At 36.5% G+C, this 19920-nt stretch overlaps 2 protein-coding genes across 3 annotated transcripts in view; both read left to right on the forward strand.

Moving 5' to 3' along the window:
* Positions 1-12300, forward strand: part of LOC125048915 (guanine nucleotide-binding protein G(o) subunit alpha) — a 33587-nt gene extending 21287 nt beyond the window's left edge. For both annotated transcript variants that reach the window (XM_047647887.1, XM_047647879.1), the window contains exons 5-8: positions 9307-9435; positions 9747-9876; positions 10069-10222; positions 10484-12300. In XM_047647887.1, the coding sequence (XP_047503843.1) occupies positions 9307-9435; positions 9747-9876; positions 10069-10222; positions 10484-10671 (601 nt within the window). In that variant the 3' untranslated portion in view covers positions 10672-12300. The remainder of the gene's footprint in view (positions 1-9306; positions 9436-9746; positions 9877-10068; positions 10223-10483) is intronic.
* A 1171-nt stretch (positions 12301-13471) lies between these two features.
* Positions 13472-16262, forward strand: LOC125052433 (cyclin-Q). The gene is made up of 2 exons (XM_047653284.1): positions 13472-14264; positions 16108-16262. Exons 1-2 carry the CDS (start codon positions 13599-13601, stop codon positions 16195-16197), a joined length of 756 nt encoding a protein of 251 aa, XP_047509240.1. The 5' UTR covers positions 13472-13598; the 3' UTR covers positions 16198-16262.
* The last annotated feature ends 3658 nt before the right edge of the window (positions 16263-19920 follow it).

The raw sequence follows: 19920 nt of genomic DNA on the forward strand, positions 1-19920 counted from the left end.
TTCGAATGTTGCGTATAGTGTGGTGAAACTTCTTTAGCGTCTAGGTGTTAATAATAAAGAAAACCCCTTGTCATGATTTCATAATGCGTCGTTTCGGGGACAAATGTTCTTAATTACATGAAAATTTCGATTCGACGTACTCAAGCTGCAAATAGTCACCATAAGCAATTGATATAGGTGATGTCACAGATGTTCAATTAATGGGTCCCTCGATAAGTGGGAGCGGTGTTCGCGATTGGTTCGTCCGGTGGCTCTGAACTACTGTTAATATTCCGCAATCACATTACATTTCCTTATGTTATTTATTAGGTAATATTACAGATCAATTTAACACGCGTGCGAGATGTTTTGTCACGCATGTTTTCTCTGTGTATTACTAAACTTATTTGCATGACTATTCAGCAATTTATACATTTGAACATCGTGCCTGAAACATGCGACTTGGGTAAAATGAGTTTCATTTTAACACTCCATATAATGACACGCGAGTTTGGAAACACGATAGTATGATCTCGTTGATTTGCTTCGAGTTTAAATGCGGTCGACGGATGCTGTTGCAATCCACAAGGAGCCCTTTGTAGCGTGGTTGGAGCCAGACTCGGCTTTGATACTAATTACGAATGATTGCTTAAGAAATTTCCTTTTGAACGCAGTGAGAATACGATTATCACAAGTGTCGTGTCGAAATAAGTCTTATCTTCGATAAACTGCGGCACGATTCGATTACATGGAAAATCTTGTTTAGTAGGTACATAGAAATGCGATTTCTTTGCGTTAGTGTCATCGTCTTCCCCTATACCTATTCACCGTAGCAAATAGTCTTATCTGAATTGGTAAAATTCATTGTTTTAATTACTATACTATAGTTATCTGTTGTATATATAATTTGTATGAGAAATGAAACAGTGCCCGTAGTGGTTACGAGCAGAACAAAGATATTATAAATCAGCGTGCGACTCTCATCCTTGAGGTCGTAGGTTCGAACCCCGGCTGTGCACCAATGGTCTTTCTTGTGCATTTGACATTCGCTCGAACGGTGTAGGAAAATATCGTGAGGTTGAGACCCAAAAAGTCCACGGCGTGTGTTAGGCACCTACTTGCCCATTAGATTGACAAATGATCATATAACAGATACAGAAATCTGAGGCCCAGACCTAAAATGGTTGTAGCGCCACGATTATATAAAGTCTTAATACAGCTGTTGATCTGAATATTTATAAAACGATGTATCAGCAATGTTACATATTATTACGCCAGTTTTATAACAATCCAAGTAGATTTCTCAAGCATCGATTGTGTTCAAACTACTGGAAAATTGCTACTTACCGTCGTACGTATTGCGACACGCCACGTTAATACTTACTGATAATATTATGAAAACTCTCCAATGGACCTTTTTGTGTGACTCTAAGAAATACCTAGCATCCAAGCGAAAAGTTTATAAATAAATCGTTTTATTCGATATACAATGGAGACCTATCATGTAGTGTAACTATTATAGGTTCGAATAGAAAATGAATGGGTGTGTTGTAGACACGGGTTATGCTTCCACAATCCATTAAAGCCGAGCCAAAGAGGAGCGGGTGGCGACAGATTTACGAAGATCGTTTGCCGGTCGTGTTTTTTTCTTTCTTTTCTTTGTGATGTAACTTGCAATCTTTTAAGATAAGGCCTAAAGAATTTGCTAAGGTTTGGCCTTTGTTGCTATGCGTTTGTCTACACGTAGTTTAGCGGAAATGAATAAGCAGAGCGTGTATTTTAAATGATCGAATGATTTAAATTATATTAATAGGCTTTTTGTAATAAGCCAATCGATTGTGGTTGGTTGAAATATGACGTGGCCGGTCACCATCTAGATGGACCAATTAAGTGAAAGATTCATCGTCCTCAAAACTGTACACTGTCAAAAGAAAGGCGGTGCTTCCTTGCTCAGACATGATCTGCCGATTAAAGAGAGAGAATAAGACGAAAAGGTTAGGTAATATTTATGTTTAATTATCCGTAATTAAGCCTTAACGTAATTAAGCTTAAACTAATCGGACCTACTTTGTTGCGTGCGTCACGATATACGTAGGCTATTAACAAAGTAGGTTCCAAATTCAAATGCAGCTTTCCGTCCAATAAGTTTGCAGGAAATATTTCAGCTCGGCAACAGGTTCTGCGCGCGTGACGGATCAATACCAGCGCCGCGCCGCCGCGTCAGAAGCTTACATTTTCATACCGCTACGCCCCGTCCCGGCCTGATTTTTGCGAGGCACCCATTTACGATTTGTGAAAACAGTATAAAATGAAATTATTCCGATATTTCCCTGGTTACAGAAGTAGATTGACTGAATTGTACAACCTTTTCAAATGAAATACAAACTAATGTCTAACATTAAATTAAGTATACCAATTAGAAAGCTCTTTTCCAAACCGTTTTAAATTGTTTTGTAAAAATTTACCGGAATTTTAGTGAGCATATAAAGAGTTAACTGATGCCTATGAACATATTTCCTTAGTAGAATAATGAGGGTTTTAATTACAATTTAAAACACTTATTCTCCGAGCGTAAACACGTAGAGTGCTCTGTTCTGAGGAAGTACGATGAAGAGCTGTTTAAGCTCGTTTCAGAGAGACGAAACCGGCAATTAAAATTTGTGTACACAAAACGAGATTTCCAATATGTTTATTCTGTTAGCTGTTTAACATATAGTCTTAACTGTTTTTATGCGCACATGTATAATATACAATTTTACTAGCATTTATAAGATTCTCTAGAATTTTTATGTGTGTTTTAATCCATTATCACGCAAAGGAAACTTTGAAAAGCCCAGTAAAGTATGAAGATTTAATCACCAATATTTAACGAACTATTAAGACAAATCAATTTCTATTTTAAAATCTATAGAGAAATTGATTTGTCTGTTTGCACTATAGACAAAAGGAGTATATAAAATAGTTGTGTGGGAAAGTATTGATTCAGCAATATCAAGTGTATCACGACAATGTACTTTCCAAATGAATGTGTTAAAGATTAGAGTTAGATTTCTCTGATGCAAAGCGATTCGTTTCACATTAATCTATAGCACTGGTTGTGTTCAAATTCCTTTACAAATTTCTAAAGAATATTCGCTCTTCGTTTTTATTATATAAAAGGTTTTTGTATTTTTAGTACAAAATATATATTATCATTGGTATTCATAAATACTATTTGAGAAGGACATCTGTTTGGAGTTTTATCTACAGAATATCATAGTTATTTTAATACCACAGACATAATTTAATCAGGGTTAAAAATCTATCAACAGTGGCTTTTAGTATCTGCCCTATGTTCGGGGCGGTTATCGGACTGAAATCAAACTAATCGTTGTGTCAGTATTTTTAAGACTAAAAAATTTAAACAGCGGTCGTCATGCCTTTCCGCCTACGATCGCCTTCTCGGAACTAATTTATAGGTCATTTTTCTATCACTTGCTGCCATTTCAAATGTCACAAAAATAGAAGTTCACGACACATTCTTCATGCCTATCTAACCTGATCAATCTAAAAACAGACACAAGAAATGATTTTCGGTGAAATAATATGGACGCCTAGAAACCCTTCTACTCATCATGCGTATCATTGATACAATAGCAGAAATCAGTCAGTACCATGCCCCATTTAGTTTGACTCAGGATGATAGAAAATGAGGAAACCTGCTTATCCCAATAAGGATTACGTTACTATGGTGACGTTGCTATATTTCTATAAGAGACGTACAAATTACGTATTGTTATTTACTCGCAACCCTACACGTATTATAAGGATTCGAAGTCTGAAGGGAATCCAAGCTACGCCTCTCAGAAAATATTCCTTATTTAGGAAATGTTTTGGGGTTAAGCAGGTCTATATATTATGTTATCTAATACTAAATTTTATTTACAATACAACTTTTACATGCATTTTCTTCTATTATCTTCTACCGTGTATTAGTCTTCTGACATAAGTTTCGAGATTAATCCAGTGTAGAGTACGATTGTTCCCCATAGTGTTTTAGATAGAGACAGTGTTTCTGTCTTATAAATCAAATATGTTGTCATCAAATAGTAGTTTCTCTATTTCTCATTGCCCATCTTGGATGCGACATCTTAAACTACTGGAGTAAATGATAAACCATAGTGTTTAAATGATTCAGTTAAAAGTAACCGTGTAAACGCTCTATTAAAACCCGTAAACTTGGCGGAAATGTAACAAACAATGCTAAAGCCATTAAGCAAGCACGTTTCCATCTTCACAGCACTTTCATGATAAGAAAGCCCTCCTGGCAGGCTTCCAAGCCGACTGACATTGAACCTACACTCGACGCTTGCACTTTTCACTTTTTATGCTTTTAAATTTAGATATTTTATTTATTACATCGGTTCCGAACTGGAATTAGTTACGGATGAACCAAATAAATAAGTGTTTAAAAACGTTTTGACAATCTGATATATCGTCCTTAATATATTGTAGTAACATTTATATGGAACTCAACATGCTGTGTCTCGGGTAGACTAAGATTTAAGTTATTTTATATCTAATCACAGGTTAGGTCAGGTCACCACCAGGTACGCGTCATACTTTAGTTATCAGTCACTTATCACTAAAGCTGGAAGATGAACAAAACTCTTTTGCAGAAAAGAAAAATCAATTGTAAAAACTCAATTAGAATCCTTGTCTTTTCTTCTTCTGGGAATGCTTACCACGATGTTTATAATAACGTTTTGAGGAATACGATCCCACTCTGTTTTGTGTCCCACACTGTTTTGTGGAGCAGGTTGCACTGATCATTGATCATATGATTGATTGATTTTATGATTGATCATAGTCATTTGATTTGAGAACTGGCAGTAAATGTAAAATTAGAAGCATTAATATGTATGTATTTCTTTATTGACAAGTCATTAGTGTACATTATGTTACCTATATGATTAAATGATTTTTTTTACTTTACTTTACATTTCTTTAGAACATCCCAAACATGCTCAATTGAATTGAGGTCAAGACTTCAAGCTAGCGGCCAATCTAAACGACGGATCCCAACTTCTTGAACGCTTCCACGCCGTCAGAACCGTTCTTTTTGCAAAAGAGGTTTAGTTATCCAATCAATTATCGACACAGACATGTATATTTTTTATGTTTGATAATAATCGAAGTACAATACTTGGTACGTAATGACTTTTAAATAAATGTGAAGATGAAGCACAAAAGTATCGAAAGCCTGGCGTCTGAATCAACAAGCATGGCGTTCACTAACAGGTTGGCGTAATACCAATGTTAGGCTTCATTATGAAAGCAAAGTGGCATTAATCTGTTGGCGAACTGCCATCGCATCGGTATCTCGAGTATCTACTTTAAAAGGGTAGTTTTGATCGGAAATGTAGCTTAATTAATTCAAGCACGTTTAAGTAACGCTTATCGTTTCGACATATTTTGCTTTTATAAATAAATATAAATTATATTTGTTTTTTGTTCACTTATACATTTAAAATAGTTTATATGTGTGTGTATTAATGTTCTTGAAGTCGTGCGTTTAAACCCCGCCGTGCGCCAATAGATATTTCTTTCTATGTCAGCAAATGACATGTATGTGAAGAAAAAAAGAAGAGAATCCGAAATCACAACAACATTGTGTCAGGCAAAAAGATCTTAAGGGTAAGAAACGCATGTAAAGCCAAAAAAAGGGTATTAACATGTTTAAAAACCGTCTAGTGTACTTTAAAAAGTAATAGAATGGAAATATTATCATAAATCGTTCGGTTGAATAGCGACTAACTATTCATCGAACAAAAAGGCTTCCGTGCTGCGGAAATCGTTTTTCATTCAGGTCGCCAGTAACAGTCTGCCGTGTCTGGGTCTTACACGATATTCAAATATAGGCTGAGCTTACGCAGACAATCTGCAATGTAATCTAGAAAGGGTCTCGTGAAAATCATCATTTTACTTGATTCTTGTTTAAGATTGTATGTATGTAGATTGCGGCGTGGTTATAAAGGATATCTTAAAGTTTGATGATATTCTTTATCATTTTCTAAGTCTATACCTTATCGATCATATTCTGTATCTCTTTAAATAACCCAATATAACCTACTTCACTGTCTCCTCATTGGACACAACTGTTAGTTTTCTAATGCCTATCTCTTTGTAAATTAGGTTTATGTTTATGGTTTAAAAATATGATGTTTCATCGTGCGTTTTTCCTTGAATTAATATACTTTATGAGATGATGCTATCGTGAATCACCGTCTGAATTCCGTGACCCCATGTCATTGGGATAGATTCGTTATAACGAATGTAGAGCCGACAGTATTTATGTACCTTTAGGGCTGTTCATTCCAAATTTAGGAACGTGGTTTTTTCTCAAGACTATATATTAGTAACATTATTTTTTTATGTGACGCAACGTCATTGTTGCGTCATCACTATATGGCAAATAACGATTTTCGTTCTTTATGTTTACGTGTTTACTTTAAGCCCTTGCCTAGGTATGTCAGATGCAAATCTAGATGAGACGCCCGTGTACAGGGCATATACATTTGATACATCTGCAATAACTAATTTCCAAATGTTGTTTCGGCCGATACTGATAAAATCAACGGGTTTGATCACGCAGGTTGACAGGTCACAGTGAATTCTTATCGTATCTTCACAGGTTCAGAGTTAGAAATGCTGCCTGTTGTAGCAATACAGCTGAAGAGACGGTATAACATGTCTTGACTGACTGTCCAAAGTATCACTACGAAAGCTACAACACCGAACATGGGATTGACCGTAAAAGAGACGAACTTTAAATAATGTTCAACAAAAGGTTAAGAGATATCTTTCTATAATTTTCTGTAAATATTATATAAATATATATAATAAATAAGTTATACCGACGACAATTTAGTCGGGAGAGCTAGAAAAACAATATGTCTTCCATAGTGAACTTGTAATTTACTATCCACTGCCAACCCTATTCGCATAGCACGCAGTACATCGTTAATATGTATGTACCGTCGTCACCCTCGCCCACTCGATTGCTATGCATTGTACCTAGCGAACAAATACTAATGATCAATGATTTTTACACTTTTACAATGATTTAATTGTTTGAAATTCTCGTGATAATTGCCGACTATTAACACGTTAACGTGATGAGTTGATTGATGTAAATTATATCAAAATCTCTTCCTTTTCATAAAGAGTCAGTCATTTCTTGTCGTAAATATTTAAATTCAATAGATTGAATACTAAAAAAAGGATATGTGTGGAGTAATAGCAAGATAAACGTTTCCAAATGATGAAAGCAAATTCAAATTATTAAACGAGCTTTACTTTCATTCTTGCTCTTAACGCCAAGAATGAATAAGAAAATGACTTCATAATTGGCGTCTAATAGTGAGTCGATCGGACAATCAATTTATGTCTTTTGTACCTTAAAACGTTTCTTGGAGACTATACTGATTCGATTTGAAAATGAGACGGAAAGTTGGCCGGGTAAAAATAGTTTAACTCGTGATTTAAAATTGCACAACGAATTTATTAATACTTAAACGAAGATAAAATTAGCCCGGCAATGTGAAAGACGTTTTATTTTCTCATTAGTTTCGTTCTAGAGGACCAAGGTTCTTATCAATGTGTTTATAATAATAATCAATAGCGCTACAACCTTGTCAATCTTATATACGCGATCAGTCTCCTGTGCCTGACACACGTCGACTTTTTCGGTTTAAGGCACGCCGGTTTCTTCACGATGTTATCCTTTACCGTACAAGCGAGTGTTAAATTCGCACATAGAAAGTCCATTGGTGCACAGCCGGGGATAGAACCTTCGACTTCAGGAATGAGAGACGCGCGCTGAAGCAACTAGGCCAACACTGCTCTTATCAATTGGCTAGATTTAAAATTTTAATAGTAATGCAAGCGGTAGTAGCTCGTTTTCTTATACTACGGCTACCTTCAAGATAAGTTTCGTCGATCTATAAATACAAAAGTTGATGTTTTGTACCCATATTTTGCTTAATTAATATAATTTGTCAAATGAGGGTAAAAACGAATGTGTCGATAGCTGGTTTTGCTATATCGGTCACACATGATAAAGGCCGAGTTTCTAAACTGGATTGTATATAAATCGACCGTAGCATCCCATTATGGATAACTAAAACGAGAACCAAAGAATGCGCCACGTACATTCGTATAAAGTATTGTATCGTGACTAAACCTCGATTATGCTAATTGCGCGGCTCGTTGCTTTGATGCGATTGGCCAGGAATTTTATTGGAGCCGTTAGGAAATAGGATTCATCATCATCAATAGCTTGACATGGCATCATATACAGCCCCTTGTAGGGTTTGCCTCCTCAAGTATATTTCGCCATCGCAATCTATTTGGTGCTTCTCGCGTTCAACTTCGAACCTCTATTGTTACGAGGTCCTTGACAACTCCATCCTATCATCATCATCCTCGGTCTATTAGGTTTTTCTCTTGCTTGTGAGTTCAGTAAAGACCTTGGGGGGCTTGTTGCATTTTATGAATTGGACGATGTTGGTGTTGTAGGGCACAAAATCCCAAGCCAAGGCAACTATACAAATGTTACATTAATAATTTCGAGTTTCAAGAGAAGAGCGTACTCTTAGCTGGAGTCTGACCAACGTGGGCGGTATTTCTTGTAATTTTTGCACAGTAATGAATATTCATGTTTCAGTTTCGGCCATGGCACTTGCATATAAATGATCGCTTAGGACAATTTTCGTTAACGTATATAGACTCGAAACATATTTGTTAACTATGTCGCATTTCCTTTGTCTACATTGAGTACTGTGCAAAAATACAGTTATACGGATAAGGTTTATTATATTGTATTAAATTTAAAGTGTTATATACTTACATTAAACTTACCCATTTAAGACAATTTCAAATGGACTTCAGATAAAAATGACTTGGCGGCTGTTACAGTGAAATCATTTTCTTTCTCTTTAGAAATTTACGCTATATAGCGGGATATAAAATAATAATAATATTGCTTTTATATTTCAAAACTCTGTGATCTTTAATATATTTTCACTACAGTATATCTGGGAGTCCGGTGTGCCTCTTGGCAAAGGCCTCCTCTAACACTTTCCACTGTTCTCTATCGTTTGCGACTCTTCTCCAGTTATAGCCTGCTGTTCCTTCCATCTTTTGAGTTGTCAGCCTCTTCTTCGTTTCTGTCGGGATATAGCTTAATATCATATTATAGTTATAAACACAATCTTTTTTTAAAAGAAATACTGGAAAATATCGTCTTTTGTCGTGATATTTTTCTAACAATATGTTTGTTTACAGTTTCTTGGATGATCTGGATCGGTTAGGCGCCAGGGATTACCAGCCCACGGAGCAGGATATCTTAAGAACCAGAGTCAAAACCACCGGAATCGTAGAGGTTCACTTCTCTTTCAAAAACCTTAACTTTAAGTAAGTATCTCTTCGCTTCTCTTCTTTTCTTTAACACTTAAGTGTCTCTCGCTTTAATAAGACAGCTGATGAGATTGATGAAAACTTATACTTATTGCACTCTTGCAGCTTCAGAAATTATAACATTGATTAGATTATGATCACTATGTTGTGATCACAAGTACCAACCACGATCATTTTCTCACATGATAAGCAATATTGCTCAATTATAAAAAAAGCTTTCGTCTCCTCCAAATCTTTGGTGACATCCGTTTACAGACACGGTCTACTGTTTTATTCTAGGCCTTAATTGTTTAAAATTAACTTTTCAGATTGTTCGACGTGGGTGGTCAACGGTCGGAACGGAAGAAGTGGATCCATTGCTTCGAGGATGTGACCGCGATCATATTCTGTGTCGCCATGTCCGAGTACGACCAGGTGTTGCACGAAGATGAGACAACGGTAATTCTTTTTATTACTCTTATAAATAAAAGCAGTAAGGTTCTCAAGAAGAGAAAACCGGGGAGGGCTTGTGCAAGATAGGTTGACAAAATTTTAAGAAGGGAACTATTTGTTTCGGGCCTTTAAGGGAACAGATTCAAAATTAATCTAATATATAGAAAATATGTAAACGTTCGATCCGTGCAATTATAGAACCGTATGCAAGAGAGTCTGAAGCTGTTCGACTCGATCTGCAACAACAAGTGGTTCACCGACACCAGCATCATCCTCTTCCTCAACAAGAAAGATCTCTTCGAGGAGAAGATCCGCAAGTCGCCTCTCACCATCTGCTTTCCGGAGTACACGGGTGAGGATTATTAGATTTATTTAAAGACTTACTTTAATGATTCCAATACTAGAATGCAGCATTCACGAATTCACGCAATTACTCAATCATAGTTAAAAGGTTTGCGTGTTTAATTGCTCTTAATCCGAAACAGGAAACTTATCGTTACGATCGTTTTATTTCTGAGTAAAATGAAAGAGGTTTTCTTCTATTCGTCGTAACAAATAATTTGATTTTAATTTTTATATTTTGATCACGTGTTTGTCAATCGGAACGAAACAGGTGCCCAAGAGTACGGCGAGGCGGCCGCCTACATCCAGGCGCAGTTCGAGGCCAAGAACAAGTCCACCACGAAGGAGATCTACTGCCACATGACGTGCGCCACCGACACCAACAACATCCAGTTCGTGTTCGACGCCGTCACCGACGTCATCATCGCCAACAACCTCCGCGGCTGCGGCCTCTACTAGGCTCGTCCGGCGTCCCGGCGTCCTCCGGGCGCGTCCGGCGCCGCGACGGTGTCGCGAAACTCTCCGAACGTCTCGTTTCTTTCGGCGATGTAGTTTTGTTTCGATTGTTTTTCCGCTTCGGAAGGGTTTCCCGCGCCGCTCGGGACGGCGACGCGCGCGGAGCGTTTATTTGTATTCGTTCACGACGCGCCAGGTTCGCCCGCGCGTCTCCGTTCGTATCGAGATGCGCCGGTCGTCGCCGCCGCCGCGGACCCTCGGCGCGACCGGCTCCGATCGGTCCCTCCGACCTTTTAGACGTCTAGAGTTCGATTCTAAATTTTGGTGCTGGATGCGTCGGGCGGGCCGGTCGCCGTCTCGCGGCCTACTATCATTCCATTGACCGTTCCTCTCCTGAGATATTTATTTTTTATAATCTTTACGGTGTCTCACGTTTCTTTCGTGTTCGTATCGTTTTCTATATCGCTTTACGGCAAACGAGGTCCGCGCGTCGTTCGGCCGTCGGTTTCGCGGCGAATCGGAGGCGAGTTTGGCGGAGCCGGTCGAGCGAGACGAGTATATAGTCGGCTCCGTCATTTGTACTATTTAACATAATTTATTATCGATAATAAAGAAATCTTACTTTAAGAGTTAGGACAGTAACCGTACGGATAAACCTTATTAATAATGCAATTAGAGTAACCTTCCCCGTCGAGTAGTCGAGCGGTTCGTTCGTATCGCGTCGACGGATCGCGTGGAGAGCGATCGCTCGAAGGAAGCGCGCGGACCGCTCCCTCCCTCTGCCGAACCAAAGATTTCCGATACTTTCGATTGATTTAACCGATCGCTCTAAATCGCTAACTATTTTTCGTAGATTCGGTCGCCGTTCGTTCGAATCGGTCGAGCGGTCCGCGGACGAGCGTCGGCTCGCTTGTTGCTAGGTAGGTTTTTTACTGTTATGTAACGATATGTGTACGTTAAGCGAGAGTGATCACCGTTAGCGCGGTTGACGTACGTTAAGCTTCGTCACGCCGAGAGCTGCCGCCGTTCCGTCGCTCCAAACTTTAATTTGTGAGACTCCTCACTCCGCTGTCGAAGCTCAAATCTGGCAAATGCTTTTTGAGAAGACTGAGTCGTCGCTCAAACGTTTTGACGCTTTTTGAAATCGACGTGCAGTCTTCGACGTCGCTTGTTCATTTTTGCCAAAGTTAATATTCCTAAACGTTTGAAGGACTGTGGCGTTCGACGAGACTCCGACGTTATAATCTAGAAGGTATCGGGCCGAGTGAGGCGGGGTCTTTAGATTTGGTCGACGTTACCTATTAGCGCACGCGAGAGCCGCCGGCCCTGAGTCGTCTCGACTTCGCGGAGTCCCTCGCCGCGTCGGAGGTCGGAGGCTTCGGCCTTCGCGTGAAGATGTGGAGAAGCGATGAGGCCGAGCGGTTCGAGTCGAACAAATGTTTAAAGAAATAAAAGTTTTAGTCACTAGCGGGTAATTTTTGAATGTGATTCAATCTTATCTTTATTTTTCTATATCGAGTGACTTTATTGTTAGTTTATTTTTCCAATTGTGTTTTGTAATGCATTTATTGAGAGCGATGTATTTAACCAACGATGTAATTAAACAATATTTTCTCTTTTGTATCTCATCTGCACTGGTATTTTTTATTGAATTTACTATAAATGTACTTTAAGTGTATAATTTTAAATAATTACTGAAAATGATTATATTCTAATTTTTATGTTCAAATATTTATGTTTGTTTTATTTAATTACCCTATCCCGAATCTAATGGCCACACTTATCTCTATAACTACGTAACACACATGTATGATTACTAATTTTGAGTAGAGTTGGGGGTAGTGTTTTCATTGTATATATATATCGATTGCAGAATAATCTTAGGGTGCGTACAGACTATGTAACATATTATATAACTTGTGTTTTATAACACGTCCACATTAGAATAACAATGCAATATAACAATGTTATATAATTATTTATTAACACTTCGTTGCCTCAACATTAATATAGTACAATTGACATAATTAAATAAAAAGGAGAGCAACTGGCGGCCTTATCGCTTTCGAGCGATCTCGTCCAGGCAACCACTATGAGAAAAGAAAAAAAAAGTATTAAATTACATAAGCAAGAAGTGCAAAAATAGGTACATGTATTAAATATAGTTGTTCAGAAAAAGAAACTAAACAGGAACAAAGAACAAACTAAACTAATAAAGGATACGTTTGTCGTTCTCCAGTGCTATCCACAATGTCGACACGAGAGGACGTCTTGCTGGCTGCGGCAGCGACTGTTGTAATTTTAAATAACAAAAGAAAAACAAAAATAACGTAGATGCTGGGTTCGTCCTAGTATACATATCAATAACATGTTATATAACATTCAGTGTCCACATTATCTGAAACATGTTGTATAGCAATGATGTATAACATGATATGTTATATAGTCTGTACGCACCTTTATGTCATTAAGAAATCCAATACACTAAGTAAACACCGCGTTGTCTGCATAATTTTAATGTAATTTTACTATAATGGGGAAAAAATAACAGAAATTGAAGAGTCTTAGCTAGGGCATGAGACAAAATAGCTTTTCGACAGGCATGACCCATTAACCGTTAACGTGAAGCGAAACAAAAAATGGTCACGTGATGGAGCGTGAGCTAATGTCGTTCCTATCCGGCCTGCGCGGCGGTTAAATAATATTATAGTCGACCGTGTCATCTGTGGTCGGTTATACTCTGTAGTGATCTACAGTCTATAAAAAGTCAGTTGTCAAGTCCAAATAATATTAATGATTTCTTGTCAAAGCCCAAAGGTAATGCCTGATTGTTTTTGGTTAACCAATTTGAAGCCGCAAATTGCAAAACAATAATAACGAAATAGTACTAAATATTAACACTTTTCCATTTTAATAAACGCTCGTCTATAATGAAGGACGTGATTGATGTTATGGCATTGCAAAATAACAGACGTGAAAAACGTCTGCCGGATTATAGAGGTGCAACAGGGCACAGCTTGGCGACCAATTTTGTATTTGAGTGTGGCATAAAACTGGGATTGCAGCCTGCGACTATTGCTACGGCAGCAATTTTTTACCACAAGTTCTTTAATGAAGCCGACAAGAATGACTATGATTGCTACGTTATATGCACAGCATGTTTGTGCGTTGCTGGAAAGTCGCGGGATGAGCCAGTAAGACCGAGAGATGCTGTTAATGTAGCGCATAATTCCATTAATCGGGGTGCAGGCCCTATGGAATTAGGTGATGAGTATTGGTCATGGAGAGGTGCCGTCGCTCAAGCGGAGCTATTAGTATTGCGTTTACTTGGTTTCAATTTAGAAACGCCATCACCGCATAAGTATCTATTGCATTACTTGCGTTCACTACAAGAGTGGTTTCCGACATCTCAGTGGCGAACTGCCCCAGTTGCTCGTACTGCAATGGCCTTCTTACAAGACTTCCATCATTCACCGCTCATATTAGATTATAGAGCCCCACATATAGCCGTTGCTTGCTTGACATTGGCACTCCATGTTCTCGGTGTTTCAGTACCTCTAGCATCTACATTAGATGATGATGCGGCTTGGTACTCTGTAAGTATTTAAATTTATTATATTAGTTTTATTTAGCACAAGCAGAGGTTTTAAGTGTGCAGTCAATCTAGTCACAAGTTTTTTGTTAATAATAAATACTCAAAAAGAGTATATATTTTAATCTGAAGTGTTACTTTTTCATGTTAATAATCATTTAAGAAGTTATTACCAATCATTAGAATTATTTATTTTGTATAGATATGTTTGGATATATGAATAACAAAACTTTTTATAAAATGAGCATTGAATGAGATGTAATTTCTTTGTCAAAGCTATATAATATTTAAAAAAAAGCTGTTGCCTTGTATGAATCTAATCTGTCAGTCAGTTGTAGGCTTTCAATCATTTAAAATGAAACCAATACCGCACTGAATCTTCTGACTTCCTATTTACACGGAAGAACTCAGAAGGTTGAAGTGAATGGTAAGAGGTCCTCTGGGTCGGCAGTAGATATGGGGGTACCACAGGGCTCAATTCTTGGCCCTTTCATCTTTCTTGTTTATATAAATGATCTACCTTTCATGGTAGAGAGAAAACATCAGATAGTTTTGTTTGCTGATGACACGTCCTTGATTTTTAAAATCAAACGACAAATAACAAATTTTGACGATGTGAACAATGCTGTGTCTTCGATTGTCCATTGGTTTAGTATGAATAACCTTCTACTTAATGCAAAAAAGACAAAATGCATTAAATTTTGTGCAAAAAATGCAAGGGTTATGGATACTAGACCAATTATAAACGGTGAGGAATTGAATCTGGATGATACAACTGTATTTCTCGGAATCACCATGGATTCAAAACTTCAGTGGTCCCCTCATATTAACGGATTGGCGAAGAGACTTAGTTCTGCAGCCTACGCGGTTAAAAAAATTCGCTCACTAACTGATGTCGATACAGCTAGACTTGTTTATTTTAGTTACTTTCATAGCTTAATGACTTATGGCTTATTATTATGGGGTCATGCTGCTGATGTCGAAACTATTTTCATCCTGCAGAAGAGGGCTATTCGTGCCATCTATAATTTGAAATGTAGGGAATCTCTTAGAGATAAATTCAAGGAAATTAATATACTCACCTTTCCCTCGCAATATATTTATGAAAATTAACTAGACTATCTAAAGTTAGTAATTCTTTTTTGGGGAAAGGGATACTCTTCTTTAATAAAATCCCAGAGGCTCTTTTATCACTGCCTTTCAATAAATTTAAGAAATGTATTAAAGAAAAGCTGTGTAAAAAGGCTTACTATAAAGTCAACGATTATCTAGTTGATAAAAGGGCCTGGGACTAGTGCTAGACGGGCTACTTCTAATTAATTTGCGATATTTGTTTTAAATAAGTGTTGTTTGATGATTTGCTGTTTTAAAAGAGTACCGAGAGTTTTTTACGCCGGCTTTTTCTCTCGGCCTACCCCCTCTGTCTTCTTTGCCGATGAGTAGGGATGCCTTCAAATTTAATGACGTGGAATAAGTGATACATGTATCTTATGTTCCATAATAAACATATTTTATTTTTATTTTATTTTATTTTATTTTCAATACATAACTAAACCTCTATGGTAATTATAATATGTATCTGCCCTTGGTTGGTTACTTTTATTATTACCATACATACGTATAAAACTGGTTACCTAAACTATTAGGTAATACGCTAAATTCCTTATTGGCAACTCTAGTATGGAAGCAGAAGAAAAATATTTTTTGTTATGTGCACCTTCTAAAGTTGTTTTTCAAACACTTAAATGCTATGCTATGGAGTACTGCTAAAAGATATGTGTCAACCATATATTGAAAGTAACTAGTATATTAATACATACAACCAATTTATATAACATTTGTTTCAGGTATTCACAAAAGATCTCCAAAAAGAAAAGAATTGGGAATTAATGGAGAAGATTATGCAAGTCTACAGCAGAGAGCCTGAGCCTATTTAACTAAGTAGCTTATAGTATAGACATGTTTAAGTATTTTTTTTTAATAAATGACGATAATCATTTAATCTTGTATTCCTCCTTCTGTCACTTTGATTCTTATCAATTTTTACATATGTACTTCCAAATTCAATAATTTCACATAAATGTACAATGAAAATAACCTCTTTTAGTACATAAATATTAAATAGGAGTGTTACATAGCCGTATAAGATGGAATCTGCAACAACCATTTCGCAATGAACTGGAATTACACGTGCCTCACATTGCACTGTGTCAGCATTTATTACCCAGTGAAACCTGAATTTACATATTATGTCTTCGCATTCCTAACATCGTATTGTTTAGACGTAATATTAATTGTAATTTTTATTAAATTCGTTTTAAACATAATATATGGTTTTAAACCTTCTGCTGTGGCCTTCGTAATTGGCGCAGTCGGTAAGGATTTGTTGGAAAAGTCTGAATCAATCACAGACCATGCAATCGGTCGGAAACTGAGAGTCCTTTAACCAGAAGGTAAATCAAGACATCAATTATCAAAGTGACCAAATGTGGTGAGTACCTAGTTTTGATCCGGACTTGCCAAATTATCCTTTTAGGTGTTTTATAATTTTTTATCATAATCCTATAGTCTATACCAAGATTTTCCACCTTACAGAATCAGGGACCCGTAGGTTAGGTATTTAACGTAGTATATAGAAGGAAATATAGATTGCAAAATTTGGTTGACTACAAAATATATTAAGCTTTACGATTAGTTTCAGAATTTGACGGTATTCTTAATAAAGTTACTGGTCCGTTAATTAATAATTTTGCAGACCACTGGGATGAGACAACGGTTTTCCTATTATAAGTCAAATACAGGGCAGGGCAGTGACAGTAACTAAGTACGGATCTCTAAGCCCTACAGATGTACCCTAACACATATATAAGTACGGGATGTTTGCACCAAGAGACCTAAGGTAACAGACGGAGCCCTATCGGTAGTATCAGAGGTTCAAATTATATCAAAGCCATCGGGCAGGCTCACCCCGATAATTAAGGGCTTGGGCGTGGCGACTCCACGCCACTGAGAGGAAGCGAGAAATGAGTAAGACAGAGCAATATTCATTTATTGTTTTTAAACAATATTTTAAATTCTGCTTTAACACCAATTCACACGTACATAATATTATTCTTGTGAGCTGTCGGTGTTTTGCCTAATTATTTGAAATAGGCGTTTCTATATTGTTTATCTCGTCACTTAGATACATAATTTCTCATTAACCGGCAATGGAATCAGAATTTGAATGCATTTTTTCAATTAGTGATCATTGCTTTTTGTAGAGTGACCACTCTTGCAATGTTTTCAGGACCCAAATGTATTTCTGTAACCTTTGCCATAGGCCATATTATACTCGGACTCATATTGTCGTCGTCTTTAATGAGTACGCAGTACCAATTTTATAATTTTCATTTTTTTTTCCACTTATAGCTTCGTTGCAGTTGATGTTTTTTGTCTAACTCTTCCAAGTCTTTTTTTATTTTTTGTACTAACTTCCATCTGCCAACTAGGACACATCGGTTCAGGAAAACCAACAGCTTCCCGATTAATAAGATAAGCTTGAAAAGCTGTCTCCGAGTTATTTAGCACAGCTTTTTTGTCATTTCTTCATAACTCAATGGTGTTTCATAGATATAACCCCGGTTTGCCAAATGCCGCCAAAATGAGGTGAAGATGATGGTATAATGCCCACTCTGTCCCTCTAAAGGTAATCGCATTCATCAATTGAGTATTTCGAGGTTTTCATTGTACTTAAAGCATCTTGTATGGGTTTCATTAATTTTGTTAGTAGTAAGGCAGCACATAACTCAAAACGAGGTAGTGTCGTTTTCTTTTTAGGCGCCACTTTTGATTATAGAGAATAATGTGATATTACATTCTTGTTTTATCACACTGCAGTAAACTACGGCACCATAAGCATTCAGACGCATTGCTAACCCATGTAATGCGATGCTGTCGGAATCAATAACTTGACACCATCTTGGTATTTTAATACTTTCTACGGAATTTAAATTGTTTTGTATGTTTATCTATTGTTTACACTGATTTTGTTTACAATTTAATTACGAAAGACGACATCCGAAGGTTTAAAAAATTTCATCACATTTTGTATCAGTTGTACCAATCATTTCATAATAATAATAATAGGCGCTAGCCACCCTAGTGGGTCAAATATTTTTGCTACTTCTGGTAGTATAAATCGTTTTGTCGCCTTTTCGTTAATTGTTGTCGTTATTAGAAAATAAAAGTTATCTTCTCGCGGTGACCATGCTACTCCAAGTGATTTTCTATTTTCGTCCAGTGGTAATTTAAATCTTTTTATTTTTCATGTAAAAATATATACCATTTTAATAATTATTCACTGAAGGCCATTACCGAAGCTTAAAACCACCTTTTTCCAACATTCAGATGTTTTATCAACTTTTAAGCTGTGTCTATCTGTAGAACCACTTAAAATGTCATCGACATAAACATGTTGCAAAGTTGTAGCACTTTCCAGTGAATAATTATTTTTTTCATCTAAAGGAAGTTGTTGTAATGTCTTATCAGCAGCTCGCGGTTCCGTATGTTACTAAAGTTAATTCAGAGTAAACTCCATACAATTATTTGATATTTGATGTCATGTTTATTTATTTTTAAACACCTGTACATTTTAATAATGTCTGACATAAAACCTAGTGTATGCATATCCCAACGTAACAATATAGTAGATATATCTTGTTGTTGTCATGGGCCTTTGTATAAATTAGGCGTTAAGGCTGCATTTTTATCTTTGTCTTGCTACTGGCATCAAATACAACACGTGGTTTCGTTATAACATTTTCCTTTGTGGTATTGTCTACTTTGTATATGAAACCCATTAAAAAAAATATCAATGTAGTTTTGTCTTAAGACTTCGTCTTTTTAAAATTGTCTTTCCATTTGGATAAGTGTAGCTAGATTGTTTCAGTTCTTCATCCCCGATTGATATTTTGTTGGTTCCAAAAAAATCGGGATCGGGTATGTCCATCGTACTGCATTAAATCTAAGTTTAAATTTTTATTGTTTACTTGTTTATAATTATTATTATTGAATGATGTGGAATTTTCATGTACAAACTATGTTCTGTATACAGATTTACTCAAAATGTTTTCAAGGCTTGTGAAGCGTTTTTGTAAAAGTAACATCATTTGTTTGAAGTCATGTCTTTCCTTGATATTATCGAGCTGTTCTTCGTACTTAGTAAACGATATATGTGATTCCATAATACAACTTCATGACCATGGTATCATATAATTCTTGTATTTTTTTGTCATATTTTTTAAATCTGGGTAAATCTAATAATTTGTCAAATGACCCCATGCTTATAATAAATTTTGCTTATCGGCAAATATTGTATAATTTTGACAGCGTGCGAGTGTTTAAATAAGGGCATTTTTTCGCAACGAGAGATATCGAGTTATATTTATGAATCATTTTTGTAAATAAATCTAAAGTAAATAAGTTAAACGATTTTCATTTTGTATTTCTAACTTTTCTTAAGGTTTTTTTGGTTTTTCCTCAATTTCTTTCCATAGGTACATTATTTTTAGAACTTTCCTAACCGTTGAGCTATAATTTCGAACTCCGAGTATTATACCTTTTTCATATATCACTTATAACCACTTAGTATATAAGAGTTTATATTTAGTTTTGTTGGT

The sequence above is a fragment of the Pieris napi genome, chromosome 1, assembly GCF_905475465.1.
Source record: "Pieris napi chromosome 1, ilPieNapi1.2, whole genome shotgun sequence".
Taxonomy (NCBI): Eukaryota; Metazoa; Arthropoda; class Insecta; order Lepidoptera; family Pieridae; genus Pieris; species Pieris napi.